A 26,284-nucleotide genomic window follows, 5' to 3' on the forward strand; every position below is an offset into this window, starting at 1 on the left:
CGCATGGCCCCAGCGCCGGACTCCGCCGCTGATTTCCACCCCCGTTCCGCTCTGCAGCTTATTTATTATTTATACTTATAAGCTGCCTAAATCCTTCCAGACTCTGGGCAGCGTACAACATATAAAAACAATATAAAATAGTCTAAAAAAACAGTTTAAAAAAATCATCCTTTGGTGGCCAGATCAAGATGGTATCAAATATATCAACGGTCCCAGGCCTGCTGGCAAAGCCAGATCTTAATGGCCTCCTGGAAGGCTAATAGGGTGGGGGAAACACAGATCTCAGGGGGCATCTGGTTCCAGAGGGCCGGAGCCACCACAGAGAAGGCCCTGCCAATCAACATTGTCTGGTCGACAGGATAGGGAGAAGGTCGCTGGGAGCTGTGCGGCAGGAGACGGTCCTGAAGATAACTTAGTTAGCAATGGGTGGAAACTCAATTCTCTCAACAAGAGGAGAAGCAACTAACTAAGGATAAATTTCCTGACAGTTAGAACAATTAATCAGTGGAACAGCTTGCCTCCAGAAGTTGTGCATGCTCCAACACTGGAAGTTTTTAAGATGTTGGATAACCATTTGTCTGAAGCAGTGTAGGGTCTCCTGCCTAAGCAGGGGGTTCGACTAGAAGACCTCCAAGGTCCCTTCCAACTATTGTTATTATTGTTGTTTTTATTTTTATTGTTATTATTATTATTATTATTATTATTATTATTAATAATAATAATAATACAACACAGGACACGAGATCACTATGCTGAATTTCGTATTTCATCACCAGTCAGGTACTTCCCAAGCACCTAGGATTGTGTGAGGTAGCGGTGAATTATGTATGCTGGCTTTTTGCAATTGACAGATGGAGATTTTGTCAATTCTGATGGTTTTCAAATGTCCACTGAGATCCTTTGGCACGGCGCCATTATTATTCTTCCCCATTGTATCACAGCGACCAGTTTCTTTCGTAGGATTATCATTATTCAACTAGAGCTGGAGATTAACTTGACGTATTTTTCTTTGGAAACTGATTTTTTTTAAATTATTATTATTATTATTATTATTAATAATAATAATAATAATAATAATTAATTTGCATGCCTCTCCTCTCCGTAGACTCGGGACGGCTCACAACAATAATGAAACAATGTATAACAAATCTAATATTTAAAAGTAACTAAAAACCCCTTATTTAAAAAGCAAAACATACACACAAACGTACCATACATAAACTATATAGGCCCGGGGGAGATGTCTCAATTCCCCCATGACTGATGGCAGAGGTGGGCTTTAATGAGTTTACGAAAGGCAAGGAGGGTGGAGGCAATCCTAATCTCTGGGGGGAGCTGGTTCCAGAGGGTCGGGCCCGCCACAGAGAATGCTCTTCCCCTGGGTCCCACCAGACGACATTGTTTAGTCGACGGGACCCGGAGAAGGCCAATTCTGTGAGACCTAACTGGTTGCTGGGATTTGTGTGGCAGAAGGCGGTCCCAGAGATATTCTTGTCTGATGCCACAGAGGGCTTTATAGGTCATAACCAACACTTTGAATTGTGACCGGAAACTGATCGGCAACCAATTTCTCCTAGCAAGGTCTGGTGAAAAGGAGAAACATGACGATCCTTAAGTGTTGTACCACATGATTATTGACAAATGTATCCTTTTCTTTTATGTACATTCTGAGAGCATATGCACCAAGACAAATTCCTTGTGTGTCCAATCACACTTGGCCAATAAAAAATCTATTCTATTCTATCCTATCACCCTGACATTTCTGATGAAAGGGATCCTCGGCCCATTGGAGCACTCCGGACGACAGGTCAGTTTAGAAGAGGGACGCCCCCGGGGAATGCTTGCGTTCCTCTCCCCTGCCCTCCTTCACTTAATCCCCTCGCGAGTAACGGCGGTGGGAGAAGACCCCCCTCCCCTTGGGTTCCCTTACGCAGGCAATCTCGGCTAGTTTTTGTGAGGAAACTGTGGATTTGCGCGTCGAATGAGGCCAGACAGTTCCCGGCACAGTTGCAAAAGCAGCAACAAAAAGACTGTCAAGAAGAGGAGGAGGAGGCCCGAGCGCCGCCGCTCCACGCCCACCCAGGACCCACAGACGTCCAGCCCTTTTGAACTCCCCAGCCCGCACTCCAAGCCATCGCTTGCAAAGAACGCCTCTTCCTCCGCCCCTTGCTTGCTCGCGGTTGGACGCTGAGTTAGTAAGCGATCCGCTCGGTTCGTAGGAAGAAGTAGCAGCGAAGACTACGACGAAGAAGAAAGGGGGTCGGATGGGGCTTCGCTCACCTCAGCTCATGTCTTCAGGGTGGTTTAAGAAGTGTTTCTTGAACGGCGGGACGAGGCGCGGAAAAGGCGCCGCCGATTGGCAGCAGCAGCAGCAGCGAGCAGAGGAGGAGGAGGGAGGCTCGAAGCCGCCGCCAGCTCCTTTGCAATACAGGCGGCCAAAATTCCTGCGTGGAGACGTTTGCGCGGAGAAGTTGCCTGGGAAGCGACCCGTCCGCTGCCCCGCCCGGGATAGGCCTCTACAGTGGAACACGGGCTACGCCGAGTAAGTATCCCGGGACGTCCCTAAATAGAAAGGTTGCTTGACAGAAACAGTAAAGGCGGGGTGGTGGTAGTGGTGAGAAGATGCTCCCGTGAGACTTTTGCTTCCTTTGGGCTTGGTGACCTCTCTCGGGTGGGTGGTAAGTTTTCTTTGGGAGGGCTGCACGACCGTTTTAGGAACAAACTAATTCAGAGATCTTCAAACTTGGCAACTTTAAGACTTGTGGACTTCAACTCCCAGAATTCTCCAGCCAGCTATGGAGTTGGCTGGAGTTGAAGTCCACTAGTTTTAAAGTTGCCAGGTTTTGGAGACCCCTGAAACGAAATTATATATCTGCTGTAATAGCAGTAATGCACCTTACACCACGTTGAAACGTGTCCTTGCAGCTGTTCTGCTGAAAAAAAAACCCCAACACAACAAACTTATGAAAGTAGTAGAAAGTCCTATAACTTTTTGTACCTTTCAGCAACTGTTGTGAGGATAAGAACAAATAAAAGTAAGTTAAGAATAAGGAAAAAACAAACTAATCTTGGCTTTGGGCTAGAGAATACTAGACATCCTTGTATGAATAGTGCCAAGGAAAAGGTCTCGTTGTTTTTAAGCAATTTTTCTAACCACCAGTCTGGAAAATTATCAAAGTTAGTTTACATTAGGATGGGCTAACAAAGCTTTGGTTAACAGACTTTCTCAGCCTTAATTTTTCACAACTTCAGAATTTAGAAATTATTATGAGATTGCCAATTACACTGTAATCCTAAAAGATATTAAATGTTAAACTAGGGACACAAAGCACTACAGCTCCTGGCATCATATTAATTGATTGATTAATTCATGTATGTATGTATGTATGTATGTATGTATGTATGTATGTATGTATGTATTGGATTTATATGCTGCCCCTCTCCAAAGACTTATGTATTCAGTAACTGCTGCCAAACAGTATTCGTATTTAGGAGCAATTCAAAAACCAAAACAGTGTGATAGTGTCTTTTATACAATAATCAGGTAGGCATTGTTTGGGTATTATAAAGTGTTTCATGGGAAAACATTGTAATAATTATTGCCAATGGTTTTGTGCCATAGTGTCTATACCAGTGATTTTCAACCTTTTTTGAGCTACGGCACATTTTTTACATATACAAAATCATGGGGCACATTGAGCCGGGGGGGGGGGGGGGGGGCTAAAAAAGTTTGGACAAAAAAATTATCTCTCTCTCTTCCTCCCTTTCGCTCTATTTCTCTCCCTCTTTCTCTTCCTTCCTTCCTCTCTTTTTTGCTCTTTCTCTCTCCCTCCTTCCCTCTCTCTCTTTCTCCCTCTCTCTTGCTTTCTTTCCCTCTCTCTCTTTCTCTCTCTTGCTGAGCTTTGCGGCACACCTGACCATGTCTCGCGGCACACTGGTTGAAAAACACTGGTCTATACAATATCTGGGGTTTCATATGCAGAAAACTAGCATAGGGAGGATTTTCAGTTGTCTGGGTGTTTTGCAATAACTTTTTATGAAATTAACTCATAACTTCACCAGTTATGACTAACAATACTAGTGAAAATTGCTGTCATTGTATTTGCCTAAAGAAAATGTGAGTTACGGCTTTCCTGGAACTAATTTGTTTTATTACACAGTTGTCAGTTGTTAAATTAATGGCATTAGCCTAGGTTTGTTGTGAGTTCCTTTTCGGCAAGGATGTTTTATGAGCACTGGCAGGAGAGACAAGAAACAAAACAGGAGTTTCGACTTCCCCATTTATATTGTCAATGACTTCATTATTTGCATTTGAAATCTGATTCTTAGACCATAATTTAAACCTTTTCCTGGAGTTTTAGAGGCAGTATTATATTCAGCTTTGCCTGGTGTGCCATCTGCTACCCTCTTTGGACCACTATACAGTGTTCCCTCGATTTTCGCGGGGGATGCGTTCCGAGACTGCCCGCGAAAGTCGAATTTCCACGAAGTAGAGATGCGGAAGTAAATACACCATTTTTGGCTATGGACAGTATCACAAGCCTTCCCTTAACACTTTTAACCCCTAAATTACCATTTCCCATTCCCTTAACAACCATTTACTCACCATTATTACTGGTACTCACCATTAAATAAGACACTTAGTGATCCTGATATTTATAAACATAATTATTTATTAACAATAAAAAATTTTGCGATAACAATGCCGATTGGCCGAGATTTCGGCCAATCAACAATGGCAGACGAAAGCTTGGCGATGACATATGATGTCATCGGACGGGAAAAACCATGGTATAGAAAAAAAACAGCAAAGTATTTTTTAATTAATATTTTTTGAAAAATCGTGGTATAGGCTATTCGCAAAGTTTGAACCCGCGAAAATCGAGGGAGCACTGTAATCTCAGTATCTCAGCCTTTAAAATTTCTCAGTGGGATGATTCCAACATATTTGATTCCCGCTAAATTTACATTCTGTTTTTCTGTCCATGCAACAGTTACAGCATCATTACAAATAGACCCCTATTCTCCATGGAGTTACCCTTGAAAATAGGTTGGAAATTGCAACTAAGGTAGCTAATTGCTGCTATTCAATAGTTACGTGGGGTGGGAAGTAACACTGCTATATTCATTGCCAGTAAAGCTGGTTGACCCAAAATGTAAATCTGCCAGTCACTTAGGGTTAGGGACTAAAAATATTACTCTTTCTCTTGATTATAAATCAAGATGTGATGATAAAGGATATTGACAACAATAATTAAAATAAAGATTCCCTTTTGGTATTTTAGTTCTATGAAATTCTTTTCCCCTTTTTAGGTTTTTTGAATTTTTGCATTTTTTTTGCAACTGAACATCTGCTATCTAACTTTGCCCATGGTTGTTCCCAGAACTTTGTGTGAATTTTACTTATATACAAAGGATGCCTGACCCAACAACAATAACAAAGTTGGGAACTTTTTCATTTTTTTCATAAATATAATCCAATATATGGATTATATGCCCAAGACAATGTAGAAAAGAAATTACAATATAATGCAAGTAAAAATCTCTACCTGAGTGTTTTCTATTGTTTCTATCTGTATTGTTAGTATTACGTCTATATTGCTATGCTAATTACTATTGTTATAGCAATATACTCTATTGTATTATTCAATTACTATTATCCTTTCTCTATACTCAAGAGGGCGAACCTATGGCACGTGTGCCATAGGTGGCATGTGGAGCCATATTGGAGGGCATGTGAGACTTTGCCCTGTGTTAGCTCCAGTGTCCATGTGCATGATGGCCAGCTGATTTTCAGCCTTGAGAAAGGCTGTTTCGCTCTCTGGATGCTTCAGGGAAGCTTCCCTGAAACCCCGGAGACAAAAAAATTTGCCAATGGAAAAACCGAAAGTTCAGAAAAACACACTTCTGGTTTGCTGTTCTGCTGTTTTTTGCACTCCGGAGGGTTCAGGGAAGCTTCCTTAAGTCCCTGAGTACAAAAAACAGCACAATTGGCAAACCGGAAATGCATTTTTCCGAACCTCCAGTTTGGGCATTTTTTTTCACGTACCAGGCTTCAGTAAGGCCTGTGCGCATGCGCGGAGGGCAATCTGGGTGTGTGTACAGCAATGTTTCGTCTTCCTAACCTTGTTCTCCTGTTTTAATTCGTCTCTTTGGAATTTCTTCTGTTTTTCTTCTTTCTTTCTCTATTAATGGGCCAGCATCATAGAACCCTTGCACCTTTCCCCATGATGCTTTGCTTTGCCTTTTCTGCCCCTCCTTTGGACCATCCATTCCCTTCTTTTATTCAACTGATTATTATTATTTTTTTGGTTTTCTGTTAGCTTCAGAGCTTCCAAAACTCACATCTCCTATGACAGTGTTTCCCAATCTTGGCAACTTGAAGATATTTGGACTTCAACTCCCAGAATTCCCGAGCCGGTTGGGGAATTCTGGGAGTTGAAGTCCAAATATCTTCAAGTTGCCAAGGTTGGGAAACACTGTCCTATGACACCTGTTTCAAGGTTTCAGCTTTATTGGCATCTCTACTGTGCTGGGGTGGGGATGGGGTCGTCCAAGTCATGGTTGTCCCAAAGGTGCTGAATTCCAAAAAGCAATTAGACTTTCTTGATCTTTTCTTTCAAAAACGTTTTGCTTTTCATCCAAGAAACTGAAGAACTTGGATGAGAAGCAAAATGTTTTCAAAGAAAAAAAACCCAAGAAAGGCCAGTTGCCTTTAGAAAAAAGCACTTTTGGGATCCCAAGATGAGCTGTAGATTGTTGCTGCAGTCAAGTGAAATGGGAGACCATTTGGCCATATTACTTAGTTGAACCATATCAAATAGAACTCAACTAACTAAAATGTTGAAGGTAAAATATTTTTACTTGGACAAAGTTGATTTGAGATTGATAACCTTGAAAGAAAGAAACAACACTAATTTCTTTCTGTTTGTGTTTGAAAATCAATGATCTAATCCATCACATCATGTGTGTCACTGGCAGGGAGAGATTTCTCAAGATGTCGTGTATTGTTCATCCTTCACTTCTGTGGTTTTATATCTCTTTCCTGTGCTTGACTAGCTTCCTCTCTTGCTGGAGTTGCTACGCTTTTATGACCAAGGATTCACATCACCACTTTTGTCATGACGTAAACATTGAATAAAAATATAGCAGATGTCTGTCTTTTGAAATTGAGCACATTGCGCGGACATGCTGATTAAGAAGGACAGGACATTTTGCTTGTCAGCTACTTCCTGTGTTTATAAAAAATTTTAGCACAGTGAAACTCATTTATAGGAAGTTGGATGGATGGGAGGGCGATCTGGCTGCAACATCTGTCACCCCACTGGCTGTCAGGGTTGATTTGACTGATCTGGCTGACTAGGCAGGTGTCCCCTTCCTCCTTCATTGATCCATGTGTATCCCTCCTGAAGCTGCTTGCTAGGTGGAAGAGGACGACTATCCCAGGTCGGATGTACGATTTGTAGGAGGCTTATGGCTAGTTCATATTGGAAGAAAAATCTCCTATGTGACGTCATTTAAAGGGACACAAAGAAAAGTGTCACAGATAAAATGAAGAGCTCTAAGAAGTACAACCAGATTGGGGTAATAGATAAGCCTCTGGGAGTTCTGGTGCTAGCCAAAGGACCTTGAGCCAGTAACTCCCAGCCCTAGGAAGAACCGCTTCTGAATTTTGCTAAGAAATCAGAGTTTTTTACAGGTTGCCATCAGGACTCACACTAATATGAAGGCACACACATGCACAAGACGTCAAACAGCTTTGTTCAACCTGATTCTTCCCTCCCTTCACCCCATGAGTTTTAGCCTACAACTCCCAGAATTGTCTATATCTAGAGGTGGGTGGATGTTCTGGTCTTGTAGTTTGAGTGCATCTGAAAGGTATGGCATATCTACAATGAGATATATGTACAATGTCGAGGCCTTTGTCTGGGATGTGCTTGCTGCGCATGGCACAGCTACTAGGAGCTACAGGTGAGAACTGAGTGAAAGGTGGGGACCAAAGCCCTAAAAGCTTCCCTAAAATGAGCTGCTGTAAAAGGACGTAACATGTCCCCTACAGAAGAGGTGCTACACTCCCAACATGGGGCAGAACATTTCATGGCCATATAGGCCTTACCAGCCACCTGCAGACACATTGTGGTCAGCCCAATTAGATGTCAAAGTCCACTTCGAATACAATGGACGAACATCATACATACAATGAGATATATTTTTATGGTTTTGAAGGTTTTTAAAGATTTTTAATTAGTTAATTGGATTAAGATATTTTGTATTGCATATTTTATATGTTGTGGCCCGCCCTGAGTCCTGGGAGAGGGGCGGCATAGAAATCTAATTAATAAATAAATAATGAATAAATATATTGGAAGTCAATTGGTTCATGTTTTTATTATTCCTGAGAAATCTACATTATCTTGTTTCATTGCTACCTTATCTGATTTCAGAAACTAAGAAGGATTAAGCCAGTTTAATACTTGTTGAGAGACTAGTACCAAGAAACATAAAGGTTATACTCTGGTATTCTTGAATACAGGCAGAGGCAGACTATTTCTATGCCATTGATAATACTATAACTGTTGATTGTATGCACATAATCACAAGTTATGAAAGTCTGTAAATTGGATTTAGGTTCATGCCCAGTTGTGGAGATTTAAATGTGCCCTCCCTACTTACCAGATTTACAGTCTGAAAAATTGTCATTGTATTTCCCTGTTAAGATGTAAGACTGCTTAATGCATTGGCATTGTCTGAAACTTGATGACGTGTTAGGCAAACTGAGGGATTTCTTGTAGAAGTAGGATTCACACGTTATTCAACTTAATCAGCTTATTCTATTTCAGCCTTATTTTAGCTTACAAAATCTGTAATATCAAAGCAGTTAAGCTTACAGCAGCTAGAGAAACTGTGAGATCAGAAAATTGTTTCATATCCTCTATAGCAGTGATGACGAGCCTTTTTTTTTGTTTGCATGCCAAAAGTGTGTGTGTTTGTGTGACCACATCCATAATTCCATGTGGGATCCCCTCACACGTGTGCTTGATACACCCCACCCGCTCCTGGCACATTATGGCATGCCTGTTTTTTTGCTCTCCTCAGACTTCATGGGCTTTCTAGGAGCCTGGGGAGGGCGAAAACGGCCTTCCCCACCTCCTAGAAGCCCTCTGGAGGCCAGAAATGGCCCATTTGCTGACATGAAATGGGCCATTTCTGGGTATAGTGAGGGTGGGGACGGCCTTTTTTGCCCTCCCCAAGTTCCTAGAAAGGCTCTGAAGCCTGGGGAGAGTAAAAAACCAGGACTTCCGGTCCAACCGGAAGTTGGCATACAGAATATTTCTGGCCTCTGGAGGACTTCCGGAGGTGTGGGGAAGGCCATTTTCATCCACACCCGGCTCATAGAAAGTCTCTGGAGCCTGGAGAGAGCAAAAAACAGGCCTTCCCCACGCCCTCCAGAGGCTGAAAACAGACTATTTCACAAGTCCCAGTGGGCCCAGAAGGCTGGCGGACTTGAGCTTTGCCATCACAACTCTATAGAGATAGAAGACCTTCAAGCATTAAACCAGGCAGCTGACTTGCATGAATTAGACTGTGGTTAAGTAAGTGAATGGCTAACTATATAAAGAAGCATAAATTAAGAGACCAGAAAAAGACAGGCATCAAAGTTAACAAAGTTGACAATTCTCGTGGCTCTTCTTATAGTTTCCCTACATCTCCTGTTATTTCTTGTTACATACAGTAAATCTAGAACCCATTGCTATTATCATCCAGTTAAAATGGATGGCAAATAGATAAAACGTGAGGAAGGCCATAGCCTAGTGACTCTGCAATTGTTCAAGGATAGGAGCACTATTTTAGACTGAAATGGCCACTCCCATAAAAGAAATGAGGAGTTAGGAAATTGATTGGATTCTTGCAGAATTGCAAACAGTGGGATAACCCGCTAAAGAGTATTTTTATGCATTATTATTATTATTATTATTATTATTAATATTAATATTAATATTAATTAGATTTGTATGCCGCCCCTCTCCGCAGACTCGGGGTGGCTCACAGCAGTGATAAAACAATATACAATAACAAATCTAATATTAAAAGTCTTTTATGGTCCTCAGAGAATCTGATAATGAATAAAGGAAAAAGAAAAATGGAACAAAAATAACCTCCTGTCTGAAGCTCAGGAAGACAGTGTCCCCAATTCCTTTGATTGATTGATTTTCTTACATTGCAGACCAAGATTTTGTTGCGCTATGCTTCCATATTTGTCATTTGAAATAATTATTAGCATCTCTGTCTAACACAAATCCAACCATGTTTATCGGATATGGAAATAAATATGTATAGGACTACAGCATAAAAATATGCTAATACAGTAATATATTAGGCTCCATTCAATTCCTTTTCAGAAATTAATTGGGCTTATTTTTATCTGAGGTATGCTTCAGTTATCCTAACTGTTTTGAATTATCATTATTTGTTTCAACAGAACTGTTAATGCAGAAAAATCAGAATTTAATGAAGACCAAGGAACATGTTGCCAAATTTCAATCAGGAAGAGACCATTCGGACATGGCGAAGACGAGGATCAGGAATGGCAAATTTTGTGTTCTACTGAGGTGAATTCAGATATCAAAACTAAACATGCTGTTTCATTAAGATAGTCCACTGTTTTAGAATAAGGAGGAAGGAACTTTCTTATTTTGGAATTTGAACTTTAAGGTCAGATAGAAAAGAACCAGATAAAACTGCAATTATCCATGATCGGTTCCAAGGTTTTCTTTAAGAACCTTTTAATATTTATCTTGTGGGACTGGAACGCCTGTTTTTCAATGCCAGATTTGTTTTCAATGGGCTGTTCATTTCAGCTTTGTAATGGTGTGAGGGAAAAATTTCCTTGTTAATATAGACTGAATTGTTCTGCAAACAATTAGTGTATTTGTATAGCAGCTTCATGCTGGCAATTATGAATAAATTATTTGGTTCTTAAATGTGTTAGTAAACCTTTATGAACACTGTGTGAAAGGCATGAGCTTTGAATTAATAAGCTTTACAGTTTTATGATTAAATAAAAATAAAAATAATTATGTCCAGAATAAAATTTGAAGCAGGAGGAGGTTCATACTTTACAAGCTGGGCAGCCGAGGGCCTTATGAAGCAAACCAGATCCCTGCTTTAGATTCTGTGGCTTCCTCTTGATTATTTTGACAGCTTACAATAAACTAGGGATTCCTATTCCTCGTGGTGTGAATAATGCTGGAAATGCCTAAGAAGCATGTGTGAGCTTCATGCCCAAGCAGATAATTTAATCTGGGTCTTCCATTTCCACATCAAGCATTCAGTGTTACAAATGTCCTTGCTTGAAGGTATGTCCCACATGATAATCCTCACAATGGTTTGGTTTTCAGTATTTGACAGGCTATTACTGGGCACTGTTTGATGGCCATGGTGGTTCAGAAGCTTCAATTATGGCCTCCAATTACCTGCACTGTTGCATCAAGCAGAAATTAGAGGACGTGATAGAAGGCATCACTGAAGATAATCCTCCGATGCACCTCAGTGGGCAATGCATTTGCCAGAATGATCCACTGTTTGTGGAAGAAAAGAAAATTCAGCAGGAAAATGTGGTCATTGGAGCCTTGGAGAGCGCCTTCCAGGAATGTGTGAGTCATCCTACTTTCTTTTTTATTATTATCCCAGGAATTGAATCATGTTGTACACTGTGGTAGAGGAACAAAACGTGGAATGCAAATGATGTTGTAACATAAACATAGTTGCAGTCAACTTTAGGACATAGCTATGAAAGAATGCAGTTTGCGTCATTGCAGTTTGTATCGGTCATATTTTGTAGATGGTTGATGGAGTTAATTTTACTGTTTCCAATTCTGGCAGGGCAGCTGCTAGACCAGGATAAAATAAACTACCAATGTGTTTCCCTGGTGGCTTGTATTTCAGTTCCCAACCATCAACTCAGTATGGCTGATGGTAAGGAATTGCGAATACTTTTTGTTTGTCTATCTTTGGCCTACATCTTTTCTGGGTTCTTGTTTGTTCTACATTGTGCTATTAGTTCTGTGTTTCCCCAACCTTGGCAACTTGAAGATACTTGGACTTCAACTCCCAGAATTCCCCAGCCAGTGAATGCTGGCTGGGGAATTCTGGGAGTTGAAGTCCAGATATCTTCAAGTTGCCAAGGTTGGGAAACACTGTATTAGTTCTTATACCAACAGGGAATATATATCACATGCACAATGATATAGTAAACATTTCTACTTACAGTTTATTTACAATAGTACAATAAATTCTACTTACAATTTATTTAAATACTTGAAACATTAACTGGCAATTATCTGTTTTCACCCACCACCAGTGGGGAACAATGGTGATGAAATTAGGCTTCAATGCTGGGAAATCTGATATCTGTCTTACATCATTAAATATTGTTTTTACCAACAGGATAAAATGATAGGTCAGGAGATGAAAGCAAACAACCAATCAGCAGGCTGCACTGCACTGGTTGTTCTTTATCTGCAGGGAAGACTGTATGTGGCAAATGCAGGTGATAGCAGGTGAGTTCAAAACCTCGGAACATCATTGGATAAGATCCAACACGTTCATTTAATATGGATATGGAAGACCTTTAGCATTTTATTTTAGCTAAATAATTTTCTACAGTAATATTTCTAAATATCTACATTTTATTAAGCCTAAAATCAAGCATTTTCAAAGAATAACAACACACATGTAAAACAAAAGCCATTAAAAATTACTTTGTCAGATTTTTTTCCCTTTCTAACAAAATTAGACCATAGGCATGTTTTTTTAAAAAAAAGAGTAGTTAAAGTAGTTATTTTTTTAAAACAATGCAGCTTCATATGTCCCTAAATTGGAGTAGGAATGTGCTATGTGGAGCAAACACAATCTTTCAAAACACTACCAGAAGATCTTTTTCCAGGTTGGATATACAAGAAAGATGCCTTCATTTTAATCCTAACCATGTTGATTTCCTTCCAAAAATCCGATTCCCAGCTGCTGCTAAGTTGTTGAAAATTGATGTTTTAATTGTGAGTTCCAGAATAAGGTGCCTTATGAAAAAGAAAATAAGCTTAAATTGAAGTAGTTGAGCTCTTGGACTAACCAAAAAAGAATCTTCCCTTGGCATGTAATTATTCTTCCATCTTAAATATATAACCAAAGACAACAATTAAGAGTGGCAAAACCTTTTCTTTTTGTAAAAAAACCCCACCTCTGTATTTCAGGGCACTTCTTGTTCGAAAACGGAGCATAGTTCCCTTGAGTACTGAATTTACCCCTGAGACAGACAGGAAGAGAATCCAGCACCTGGTAAGAGTAATCTTTTTCTAATAAATTATTTTTAAAAAGTGCCAAAATATTTGGTAAACTCAAGAATGCTTGTTCCCAGAATTAGAGACTGCAGAGATTCTCAGTCCTGGTCAGGGTAGTCCCAAAGGTGCTTTTTTCTGTTCCCAGAATGGTTTGGAGTAAAGAAATGTTATGATTTTTCTTAACACTGCAGGCTGTATCTATTGTGTAATAGACACTGAGCTCTGCTTAGTACAGTCTTCCCCAGTTTGATACCTTTCAGATGATTTCGGCTCTCTACATTTTTAGCCCATCTGCCCTGCTGGCCGCAGACTTCTGGCAGTTGTATATAACTAGACAAAGAGTACATTAAACTCATGTTCTTATCCCTTGGAATAGCAAGTTTGCCCAGTAAAAAATACCAACCCTTTATCTTTTTCCATGGGGAAAAGTACGTGTCAAAAAAAAATCCTCATGGGGAAAATTGAGCGACTTCCCTAAAATCTGCAAATGTAAGGATCAATTCTTTTCTTCAGCTTCTACTTCTTAAGGCTCATTGTATTCTGAGAACAGTATTGTTTCTATTTTCACCCCCCCCTTCCAGGCTTTCATCTATCCAAAGCTCCTAGAAGATGAATTCACAAGGTTTGAGTTTCCAAGGAGATTGAAAGGAGATGATGTAGGCCAGAAGGTCCTTTACCGAGATTACTCAATGGAAGGCTGGTGAGGTTCTTGAATGGTCTGGTTTAGGTTTTGTTTTACAGTAATGTTTTAGGTCTTTCTGTTTTGGATAAGCAGTCCTTCCTTCCTTTTCTTCTTAGCTTGCTCCTCTTAGCTATGATTTGCATCCATTTGTCCTACCTACTTTTGTTCTTTCCTCTCCTCATGTTTGTAATCCTTGCTCCAAATTAAACCACTTGGGCCAGTGCTTCTCAAATAGTGAGGCGCCCCACCCAGGGACGTATGTGTGACCCCGGGGAACATGTGTGGTCCCTCTCGATCGATTCCCCTGGATGGGGAATGTTTTCCCAGTTGCATGCTGCTCAGAGCCCAGAAGAGAAGGCGGCCAGAGGGGGCGGGGCAGCTGCGTGGTTGCTTGTTGTTCTTGGCGGGTGCCGTGGTAGTCATGAACAGCGTGGCAAATCTGCTGTTGGACAAGGAGGAACATCCTCTGCAGCTGGGTGAAAGCTTTGAACGACACCCTAAAGCCTCCTTCCACACCATTCACTTTGAGTGCCTGGCAAAGGCGGTGCTTATGTGCCAAGCCGGGAACCCCAAAACATCAGCTTGATTAAGCTGGCCTGGCCCTGTGTCAAAAAAGGGCCCCAACCACTATTACAGTGGGGAATGCCTGCCTAACCAAAAACAGGCTCCACTGAATTGAGTGTTACTTACTTCCAGGTAAGTGGGTAGAGCAGCCTTCCCCAGCCATTAGTTTGCTTGCAGCTTATAATAAATAAAATAATAAATATTAACACTAAAATTCCATTGAGGCCCAGATCGGAGAGTTGGGGGGGGGGTCATGCAAAATGTTTACTTCTTCTGAGGAGGGGCATCACAGAAAATAATTGAGAAGCACTGACTTAGGCTAAGAGAATCCCAAGTAACATTGCAGTGGCCAGCTTGCCTACTGCCATATTGTTTTCTTTGCATATCAAAAATATTGAAACTAGAATGGATCCACAAAAGGAGGGGATGTTTGTAAAACATAAAGGGAACTTTTTGTTTATATATACATATATACAGTTTACATATAGAGCATACTGATAAATATGCAGTGTTTCAAGGATCTTTATTTGTTACTTTCTTTCCTTAAAAGTGGAAATGAAAATTAGGAGTCCTCTAGCCCAAATTTCTTATATTTAGTGTTAATAATGATGAACAGTAAGTGATAGAGGAGAATGAAATAGGTTTGCTAATAAAAAAGTAATTTGACATTTGTTGAAGTGGACTACTATAGGCCGGTTGGCTGAAATTGCTTTAGAACTGCTGCTCCTATTGCATTTCATACAATGCACTCATTATGGTGTCATTCAGGTGTTGACCTCTTTGCAAATGGAGTTTCTCAATCATTTAGAGAAAAAAAAAATACAATTTTAGCATATAGGGTACTCTATAAATCCTCTGAGATGAGGCCTTAGATTTCAACCCAGAATTGAGTGTTAGATGGTTTAAACATCCTTGTTAACTTGTAGACACTGCAGTGTGAGGACAAATAAAATGACGACTCACTTGTCTGGTTTGTTTCAGGGGATATAAGACTATAATGGAAGAGGATCTCAAATACCCTCTGATTCATGGACATGGGAAACAGGTATGATGTCCCTCAGTCCTCCTACTTTCATAGTTTGGATTGTACTGAAACTGAATTTTATGTTCTGTTCTTGTAGAATTTGATGTCCAATTCTTCTCTAGGTGGCTTTGGGGATATGTTTTGTAATCCCATTGGAAAATCAAATTCATTATCATGCTCTGTTGCCTACCCTTTTCCATTTTTTTTAAGACTCCTTCCCTTTTTGGTCTTAATCTTAGGCCTTTTCCAAATAGTTTGAATTCTTGAATGTGCTCTGTACGAGGAACAAATTTGGATTTTGGCCATGTTGGCTTCCATGCTTTTACCTGGAACACAAAGCTAGACAGACTAGTATTTATGAGGTAAATCTGGCTGTAGCCTCATGAGCCCTGGGGTATAAAACTTCCTTCTGCTTGTTTTCTGGATGATTGATGCTTCTACTACATTAAAAGTTCAGGGTAAGAGCTACCACAGAATGCCACTGAGGGGAGAGGTCACAAGATGATCTAACATTGGCTGAGGAAAGGGGTATGGCAATCAAGGACACCTTCACTATCCTGAACTTTATACAGATAATTGAGTATAATTATTAATTATCTTGGGAAATGTCTATAGAGATTCTTAGTCATCCAGGTCATGGTTATCCCAAAGGTGCTTTTTCAAGAGGCAGCTGGACTTTCTCGTTTTTCTTGGAAAAAGAAAGAAAGTAAAGGAAGTCCTGTTGCCTCTTGAAAAAAAGGATCTTTGGGACGATTTTGGGAAACAGGAAACCTACAATTAGTAACTGAGGGAAATATCTCTGATCAAGAGAATGGGTAACTGATTCTTTCAGTCCTAGAGATTTATGGTTGTGGAAATTTTATTTTATTTCCTAGGAAAATCTGGTAGATTTGCGACCTGGCTGTTATTCCTCTTTGTCACCTAGGGACAATTCCCTATTCTTCTCCATCTGAGAAGATCTGAGGGGATGCATCTATGCCACATAACGGGAAACCAGGGCATGTCTCACAATTCCCTCAACACTATCAAACCTTTTACTAAGTCTGCACTGCTATTTCTACTAGTTTTTTCTCATCATTCCTATCATCATTTTCCTCCCGCTTAGGACTTTATGACTGTAACTTGTTACTTGTATCCTAAGATTTTTATTAATATTGATTATTAATTATTTGCTTATTTGACCCCTATGACAATCATTAAGTGTTGTACCTCATGATTCTTGACAAATCTATATTTTCTTTTATGTACACTGAGAGCATATGCACCAAGACATATTCCTTGTATGTCCAATCACACTTGGTAAATAAAGAATTCTATTCTATTCTATTCTATTCTATTCTATGATGGCCTATCACTTCATTCTGATGCCAGCCTAGTCTTCACTAAATAGGCAGGAAACCTCTGAGGAAGCGGAGGGCAGAGGAAGAGAATTTACACCATTTTTTAATTTCCCTCTCTTTGCTTCTCTTCTCTCATGAGGCACAGTCAATGGATAGGGCTGTGTTGACAATGGGGCCATTGAGAATCCCATGGTCACCTAGGGAGTTCTGATGAGCGGAATGCAGGGATTTTGCGGATGGAAAGTTATTCCACTGCTACAAATTCTTAGGTGCTACAAAAGTAAAGGACTTGGACATCTGGCCCTGTCAACTTTTCTCCTTTGCTATTCAGGCTGTCCAGCTCACCAGAGGCATGATGATAAATGCAGTTGGGGTGTTGGTGGCACTTTATCAAAGGTGTTCATGCCAACAGCACCAGGGATAGCCTTCTTATTTGGCCCCCAACAGCCAGATAAAGAATTAGAGGATCTGTGGCCAACAAAACCACAGACAGGAAGCTGCTGTCTGTGGTTTTGTTGGCCACAGATCCTCTAATTCCAAGAATTATAGTACAGTGATCCCTCGATTTTCGCGGGTTCAAACTTCGCGAAACGGCTATACCACGGTTTTTCAAAAAATATTAATTAAAAAATACTCCGCAGTTTTTTTTCTATACCACGGTTTTTCCCACCCAATGATGTCATACGTCATCACCAAGAGTCACTTCTCTCTCTCTTTCTCTTTCTTTCCTGTCATTCTCTGCTTCAATCATTTTCTCATTTCTGTTTTTTTCTCCCTTTTTCTATCATTTTTCTCTCTCTCTACCTTCCACTCTCCCCCCTCTTTCTCTCTCTCTCTTTCTCCCTCTCTCTCTCCCTCTCTGTGAGAACGCCTGCCCCGCCTATCCTGCAGCCTCCTAGCTGATAGCTGGGACGAAAGCGCTCTCAGCTAAGGGACTGTGAGAGGGGCGAGGCAGGCATTCTCAAAGCGCTCAGAGCGGCTACCGGCCGAATGAGGAGGATGAGAAGCCGTAGCCGCCAGCGCTGCTGCAGGAGGACCCGTGTCCCAAGAAAGCCAGTGAGAGGGGTGGATCGGGCGGGCGGTAGCGGCGAGGGGGCCGGAGGTGCTGGGGGGGGCGGGGGCAGCCGACATTCAAAACAATCTTTGCCGGCCTCCGCATTTCCGTCGCTCCCCGCCCCCAACTTCAAGCCCGGCTCCTTGCGCTGCCTTGAAAAAGGGTGCGTGGGGGTAGTTTTTGGCTGTCCATAGCCAAAAATTGTGTTTTTACTTCCGCATCGCTATTTCGCGGAAATTCGACTTTCGCGGGCGGTCTTGGAACGCAACCCCCGCGAAAATCGAGGGAACACTGTACACTGATTATAGAAACAAAGTGTAGAAGAAAAAAGAAAGTTATAAAGCTATACTAAGGGAATCCTTGCCACTTGAAAAGCTAATGGACATGTCGGGCATGAGTGCTCTCCAAAGCATGTTAGACCAAAAGGAGAAGCTTCTCTGGCTGCTATGTGGGTGCATGTTTCAACATTTTCACTATTTTTGGCTATTTTTAATGATCATGTGCTAGGGAGTAAGCGAACTATTTCTGGGGAAGTAATTCAGAGGAATTTAATTGTGAGAATGTAATGTGTGGGTTAAAACCTAAGTAACCTTCAATAGTCAGATGTTCTCTGGTTGTGTTAAATTCCTAGCTTAAAAGGTTATCAGCTATGTGGGTTGGAAGTTGCAATTTCAACACAATCTGGAGGACATTAGATGGGAAATACTAGCTTAGTCCTCTGGATATTTAAAAAATATCAAAGTGGTCAGTTTATTGATCACTTTATTTATTGATCACCTTATTGATTTGGGAACAATACATAAGGTCCCAAATCACAATGAGGTCCCAAATCACAGGAAGGTACTCCTTCCTTCTAAAGTAGAACTGTTGGCCAAAAACACAATTACTAAGAGATTAAATCTCTGCCCCGTGCTGTTCCATCCCCATTTTGATTTTTAATTGCTAAGTAGAAACAATCTTGTCCTCTTATGGTATGCTGATTTTGCTGTGGGGAAACGCCACTTTTTACGTGATAATTATACTGTTGACTATGCTGATGTTGCAAACTGCAAAATAAATATTTGGATATAAATATACTGCTAATTACTTATATATTACCATTTACTTTAGTTATTGCATCTTTAGCCTGGAATCTATTCCCATCTCTTTCAGGCTCGTTTACTAGGCACCCTGGCTGTATCTCGAGGCCTGGGAGACCATCAGTTAAAAGTAATTGAAACAAATATTAAAATTAAGCCTTTCCTCTCCTGCATACCTAAGGTAAGAAAATACTATGCTATGTTGATTGTAGCAGCCTGTATTTTAGATACTTTCGCTTCTCTATATTCAGCCTACTCATCCTTTTAGAATAGTGGCTTTCAAAGAAACTACAACAGTGTTACAAGTGTTGTGTCTGGGTAGGCTGTTTATGTCAGTACTGTGTGGGTGTTTATATTTATAGAAGAAGATCTTCCTGGATTGAATATTATAGTGAAGTCTGCCACAATCTTTTGCATTGGTTAAATTAAATATGAGAAGCCTCAGAGTAATGAGGTCCCAAATCACAGGAAGGGTTCTTCTGATTTTCAAGCAGGCTCCACTTGCAGATTTTTCACTTTAATGTCAAATTTGAGAAATGAAGGGGCATATAAGATGTTGAGGTCACAACTGTAGATGTAGATATCCCACTTCCTTACAAGTGTTCTTGTATGTTAATCAACTCAAATGCTTTCATAGAGATTTGTTACACTCCTAAAGCTGTAAGGCAGTGATGGCGAACCTTTGTTTCCCGAGTGCCTGAAGCATGTGTGTGTGTGTGTGTGTGTGTGTGTGTGTGGCCATACCCATAATTCAATGCCCCCCATGCCCTGCCCCCTGCGCATGCATCCCCTTGCACTGCACTGCCTGCGCGCATGTGTGCGAACCCCCCCGCATTCCCTCGTGCATGGCCCCCACACACCTTTCTGAAGCCTCTGGAGGCCAGAAGCAGCCCGTTTCCAGACTTCTGGTAGACCTGATAGGCCCGATGTTCTCCCTCTCCAGGCACCAGAGGCTTTCCTGGAGCTTAGGGAGGGTGAAAATGGCCTCTCCCCCTTCTGAGGCCAGAAATGCCCATTTCCCAACTTCCGGTGTGCTGGTTTTTTGCCCTTTCCAGGCACCAAAGGCTTTCCTGGAGCCTAGAGTGTGCAAAAATGGCCTCCCCAGCCCCATGAAGGCCCTCTGGAGGCTGAAAACACCCACCCAGAGCCTTCGCATGAGCACTGTACTTACAAATTTAATCTTCAAATTTTGATATACATTTTGGTAGCGCAATCTTCAGGGCTTCTGAAACAGAAAAATATATTGAATGGGTAGTATATAGGGTACAGCTTTTCAGTCCATAGTTTTATAAAACTTTAGCACTGAGACATTTAGTAATTGCAACTGAAAAAGTTTTTATCATGTCATTATTTCTAACTAGGTGGAAGTATTTGACTTAACGTCAGAAAATATTAATGAAGATGATGTCCTCATCATGGCCACAGATGGCCTTTGGGATGTTTTGTCCAATGAAGATGTAGCCCAAATTGTCAGAAATTTTCCCCAGAACAATACAGCAGATCCTTACAGGTACAATTAAAGGTTGCAAAAATTCTGAGAATATTAATAATAATTTATTAGATTTGTATGCCGCCCCTCTCCGAGGACTCGGAGGTTATTAAGGTTAAAGAATATTAAGGTTATTCTTTCTTAATGGAACTTTATAGAACAGAACTGTAATAATAATTAATAATTAACTTTCTGACTGATGTTTAACTATAATGTATATTGTGTGAACTCTGTTCAACCTGATGGCACTCCTACCATATATTTTTTTATCATTAACAGTACAAGTTTTAAAGGAATCCTTAAGAAATCTAAGGCAATAAAATACTTGGCAGAAATACTTATTAGTCAATCTGTGCAATTATAGTTCTTTATCAGTTTCCTTTGCTCACAGAGCTGTTTAGGCAATGAATACGTTTTTTAAATAAGAAGGGGGCACAGCATTTATTTTGCCTGAAACTTATAGAGGGAGAAAAAAAACCCTACCTGAACTATATTTGCATGAAACTTTCATATATGATAGCTTGAGCATGTATTCCGGGATACACTATTTATATAATAATAATAATAATAATAATAATAATAATAATAATAATAATAATAATAATAATTTATTAGACTTGTATGCTGCCCCTCTCCGAAGACTCATAAGTAAGTAAGTAAGTAAGTAAGTAAGTAAGTAAGTAAGTAAGTAAGTAAGTAAGTAAGTAAGTAAGTAAGTAAGTAAATAAATAAATAAATAAATAAATAAATAAATTTGGTCTTTGATTGATTTTTAATTTACCTCTTTAGCTTATAGACAACTGTTTTTTCTATCCCAATATGATATAGGATTTTTTTTTTCTTAATGATTCTTTACAGCTGGCAAAATACACCTCCTAAATTGGCTAGGACAGTGATAGTTAACCTTTTTGTCATTTTGTGTGCACCCATAATGCACGACCCCCTTGCCTGGGCACACTGCACCTCCAAGCATGTGTACACAACCCCACACATGCGCATATGACCCTCCCGCTTGCCTATGCATGCATGTGTGACCTGCCCACGCGCATGTACACGCACCTCCCACAGGCGCCCTGCCTCTGCACATTATAAGACCCACATTAGCTTTAGTGGAGGAAAGCAAGAAAAAAAATCTGCCTCTTCATCCCAGCATCCATCTGATATTCATCTGGCTAGCATCCTTGCAGCAAAAAGTCTGGTCAGCTTCCGCACATTATCACAGCCCCAGCATGTGGCTTGTCAGGGTTCTGCTGAGCTGCTGCTGCTGGGGAACACTGGAGCTTTTGCTGTCGAGCAGCTGATTGCCGATTGGATTTGCCTCCCGGAATACCACTGATCAGGTGTTCTAGGCAGCAGGAATTGCTGCCGTGGCCTGTTCGCGGTGGCCCATTTGCCACCCCCCATTTTCTGCCGTTGCCTAGAATAGCTGATTGGAGCCACACCAACCTCCCTCCCCCCAATGCCATATTTGATCCATAAGACACACACTTTCCCACCTACTTTGAGGTGTGTCTGTGGGGGAAGTGTGTCTTATAGTCCAAAAAAATTGGATAGCTTGAAAGTAACTTTTCTCATAATAGGGTAAAATATGAAATTAAAAATTCAATGTCAAGCTGGGGATTGTCCCGCTTGGAATGGTCTTTCAGTAAGTTATATATCAGGAGTGTCACACTCAAGGCTTATGGCTCCATGGGGTGCTTAAAGGGGGATATTAGATCATAAAATATATTGTACAATATTTATACCATTCATGGACATTATTCCATTGTTTTAGCTGTTGTTTTAGGATGATTTATAACTGCACTGCGTAAAACCCAGTATTATTTTCACAGGTTTTCAGAATTGGCTAAACAACTTGTTCAAAAAGCAAGAGGGAAGGAGGATGGCTATTATTGGATCAAGGACAGTAAAGAGCCTGCTTCTTATGATGACATTTCTGTATTTGCAATTCCATTGCATAACAAGAGTGAACACTAAACAATCTGCTGCTAAAGGAGCCACAACTGCTCTTCAGATGGTAATGGAATTATATCAAAACATACAGTTGCTGAAAAATGCAAATCCAGACTTTGGAAGCAGAATAACAGAATTGGAAGGGACCTTGGAGACCTGCTAGTCCATCCCCCAGCTCAAGCAGGAAATCCAGACAAATGGTTGCCCAATCTCTCCTTAAAAACCTCCAGTGTTGTAGCACCCACAACGTCTGGAGGCAAGTTGTTCCACTGATTGTTTTACCAGGAAATTTCTCCTTCCTTCCAGGCTGGTTCTCTCCCTGACAAGTTACTATCCATTGGTTCTTGTCCTGCCTTCAGGTGCTTGGAGAATAGGTTGACTCCCTCTTCTTTGTGGCAGCCCCTGAGATATTGGAACACTGCTATTACGTCTCCCCTTGCTTTTTTATTTTTATTAATCTAGGCATACCCAATTCCTGCAACTGTTCTTCATATGTTTTTGGTCCTGGACCTAATCGTATTTGTTGTTCTTCTCTACACTTTCTAGAGTTTCAATATAACTGGATGCATTATTCCAAGTGTGGCCTTACCAAGGCATTCTAAAGTTCTACTAGCACTCCAAGTGGTCTTGATTTTATCTGTGTTAATGCAGCCTAGAACCAAGTTGACTTTTTTGGGCAGTTGTAGCACACTGTTGGCTCATATTGAAGTGACTCCAAGATCCCTCTTGCAGTTACTACTATGGATACTATCTATTATGTACATGGGGTACTATCTATTATGTACATCAGGTACTATCTATTCTGTACATGGGCATGTAGTTTTCTTGCTTGAGTGTAGAGTCTTATTTTTCTCAACAATGAATTTCATTATGTTAGATAGGATGTCATATATGTCGAGATCCTTCTGTATCTTGAGCCTGTCTTCTGGAGCGTTGGCTATTCTTGCTAGCTTGGTGTCGTCTGCATATTTGATAAGTACCCCATCTATCCCCTCATCTGAACCATTCATGAAGATATTGAAGAGTACTGTTGTGACCTAGGCTTCACCAAATCACGAAAAAGACTTCTTCTCCCCAACCCCCTTTTTATTTGGCTAATGTGAATTCCTAGCATTTACATCCAGCAATGTCCCTGAAAACAGTCTTTCAAAGGTGAATTGCAAATACAGGCCTTATCAGTCCTTGGATAGTTGCCAGGCCAATAGCTTCTTGATGCAAAATACTTGGAAAGGAGTCTCTCAGATAAGCAAATCTTCACAGTAATGAACTAATTGTCTCCTGCAAACATCACTCCCCTTTCGCTTCTATTTATTTCCTATGGGAGGGGCCATTCAGCGTCCCCTTGTGCTTTTACTCCGGAATCAGGAACAGGCTCTAGCTGTTCCTCAGCCCCACTTATCTCTTGACTCCGAGGGTAGTTGATAACTGTCAGATGGCTCTGGCTCCATCTCTGCCTCCAATGCAGAGCACTCATCAGAGCTTCCACACTCCCCAACCTCCTCAGTTCCTCCCCAACCTCCTCCCTGTCTGAGTGCCACCAGCTCCACTGGCTGCTGGCAGGTCACAACATGTACTGGGACTGACAGAGCCTTGGGATACCCCACTGCGTACTTTCCTCCATGAGGATGTAATTCCATGAAGGACTTCATATTGGGTGTGGTTGGTCAGCCAGTTGTGAATCCATCTGGTGGTCATGCTGTCTTAAGAAAAAGTCAATGACTTTGTTTCAAACTAATCTCATGTTTTCCTTGGTTTTATAAGTTGCTAACTTATCATAAATGCTAAATTAGTATTTAAGAACAAAAGTTTTAGCTTTCTCTGTTCATTATCTAAATATGGAAGGATTAACATGTGCCTAGTAATACCATTTAATGCTTTTATGAAGATGAAGAATTTAATAGGAATTTAACGTCTAAGAGACAATTTTTTGTATTGCAGCCTAAAGTTTTATGCAATATCCAGTTTCCTCAGTAATACAAAATATATTAAAATAGCAGTAAAACATATTGCTATACAAAACCATTAGCAAAGATCTGCCTTAAAGTCGCTCAAAAATTTGAACTACAGGAAATTAAGGGGTATCACCCTATTGAAATGTTTTTTACTAACTTCAGGCTGAATCTGTCAAGACAATATGCTGATATGGGCTTTTGAGAATGATTTTTATTGTAGCTCAGGTTACCTTTGTATTTTATGTGTGACTGTATTTATATATACTACTCAAAGAAATAAAGGGAACACATAAACAAGAGAATATATCTCCAAGTAAATCAAACTTCTGTGTAATCAAACTGTCCACTTAGAAAGCAATACTGATTGTCAATCAATTTCACATGCTGTTGTGCAAATGGTTGTGCAAATGAAATATTCAATGAGAATATTTCATTCATTCAGATTTAGGATGTGTTATTTGAGTGTTCCCTTTATTTGTTTTGAGCAGTATATAAAACTTAATTTTATATTAAATTGTAATCGTATAAGCATGGATTTAATATCAAACATAAATAATATATATATATTTAATATCTTAAAATAAACTTCATTTTCAACAAAATACGTGCCAGCAGCATTTGTCTCATTAATTTGAAATAGCAAGGTCATTTCATATTTATTTTAATATTTATTAGCTTTTTGTGCGGTTTTAAAATATTACACAGTACTGATACATTTTAATACACCATTGTGTTTGATATAAGCTATTTCCAGAATGATTGTCTTATATAAATAGTGACATTTTATGATTCATTATAAAATGTTTTATTTGGTTTGTCACAGAAATGATTTTATCAGATACTTTTTCAAATAAAAACATAGACCAGACATTATGTTTTCATACTTCCATTGAAATATTTTCCAGATATTCCCATTGTTTAGCTTACCAATTCAGCTGCTATAGGCAAAAATGTAATGGTTTTTACTCTGTGGTTTCTTAATCTGGTCATCAATATGCATAGCAATTGAATCTCGTTTAGTTACATATTTCTTTTAACACATTCTTCCAAAATTCCAATACTTTATTGCATTCCCACCAAAGATGAAAGAATGTTCCCTTTGACTGTCAGCTTCACCAACATCTCACGGAATGTTGATAAGTTATATAGGAGCTTAATATCACTGATGTAGAAGTTTAAGATAGAATTTCTTTATATTCATAATAATCCTTGATGCTGCCATAAAGGTAAAGTTTCCCCTCACACATGTGTGCTAGTCATTCCTGACTCAAGGGGGCGGTGCTCATCTCCATTTCAAAACCAAAGAGCCAACGCTGTCCAAAGAAGTCTCCATGGTCATTTGGCCACCATGACTAAACACCAAAGGTGCATGGAACACTGTTATCTTCCCGCCAAAGGTGGTCCCTATTTTTCTACTTGCATTTTTTTACATGCTTTTGAACTGCTAAGTTGGCAGAAGCTGGGACAAGTAACAGGAGCTCACCCCATTATGCAATACTAGGGATTCGAACTGCTGAACTGTCAACCTTTTGATCGACAAGCTCAGCATCTTAGTCACTGAGCCACTGCATCCCGAGGCTTCCATAGATTGGCAAATATCTTTAATTTTAATTTATTTTTAAATAATTAAAAACCCAATTGTTTCCTTTTGTCTTACATTCCAGGTTTTTTTTAGTCCTGTTTCAGATTTGCCACAATACATTTCAAGTATGTTTTTTTTTTGGTAGTCCATCTTTATTGTTTTTTACAAATAACTCAAGGCAGCAAACATATCCAACGCTTCTTCTGTTTTCCACGTATCACCAACCCT

The 26,284-nt window shown here is 40.1% G+C and overlaps 1 protein-coding gene across 1 annotated transcript; it reads left to right on the plus strand.

Moving 5' to 3' along the window:
* Window positions 1–2,028: 2,028 nt before the first annotated feature.
* On the plus strand, window positions 2,029–25,076 carry PPM1M (protein phosphatase, Mg2+/Mn2+ dependent 1M). Its single transcript, XM_070738678.1, has 10 exons — window positions 2,029–2,542; window positions 10,481–10,610; window positions 11,400–11,654; window positions 12,448–12,560; window positions 13,251–13,335; window positions 13,919–14,037; window positions 15,565–15,628; window positions 19,154–19,261; window positions 20,442–20,590; window positions 22,402–25,076. Exons 1-10 carry the CDS (start codon window positions 2,265–2,267, stop codon window positions 22,544–22,546), a joined length of 1,446 nt encoding a protein of 481 aa, XP_070594779.1. The 5' UTR covers window positions 2,029–2,264; the 3' UTR covers window positions 22,547–25,076.
* Window positions 25,077–26,284: the final 1,208 nt, after the last annotated feature.

This window comes from Erythrolamprus reginae, chromosome 2, assembly GCF_031021105.1.
Source record: "Erythrolamprus reginae isolate rEryReg1 chromosome 2, rEryReg1.hap1, whole genome shotgun sequence".
Lineage (NCBI taxonomy): Eukaryota > Metazoa > Chordata > Lepidosauria > Squamata > Dipsadidae > Erythrolamprus > Erythrolamprus reginae.

Bases quoted from the DNA above. Each gene is read 5' to 3' on its own strand.
- PPM1M (XM_070738678.1), top strand. From the start codon at position 2,265: ATGGGGCTTCGCTCACCTCAGCTCATGTCTTCAGGGTGGTTTAAGAAG. The intron at 12,561-13,250 runs GTGAGTTCAAAA...TCTGTATTTCAG, and splicing joins GCAAATGCAGGTGATAGCAG to GGCACTTCTTGTTCGAAAAC. The intron at 20,591-22,401 runs GTACAATTAAAG...TTATTTTCACAG, and splicing joins AATACAGCAGATCCTTACAG to GTTTTCAGAATTGGCTAAAC.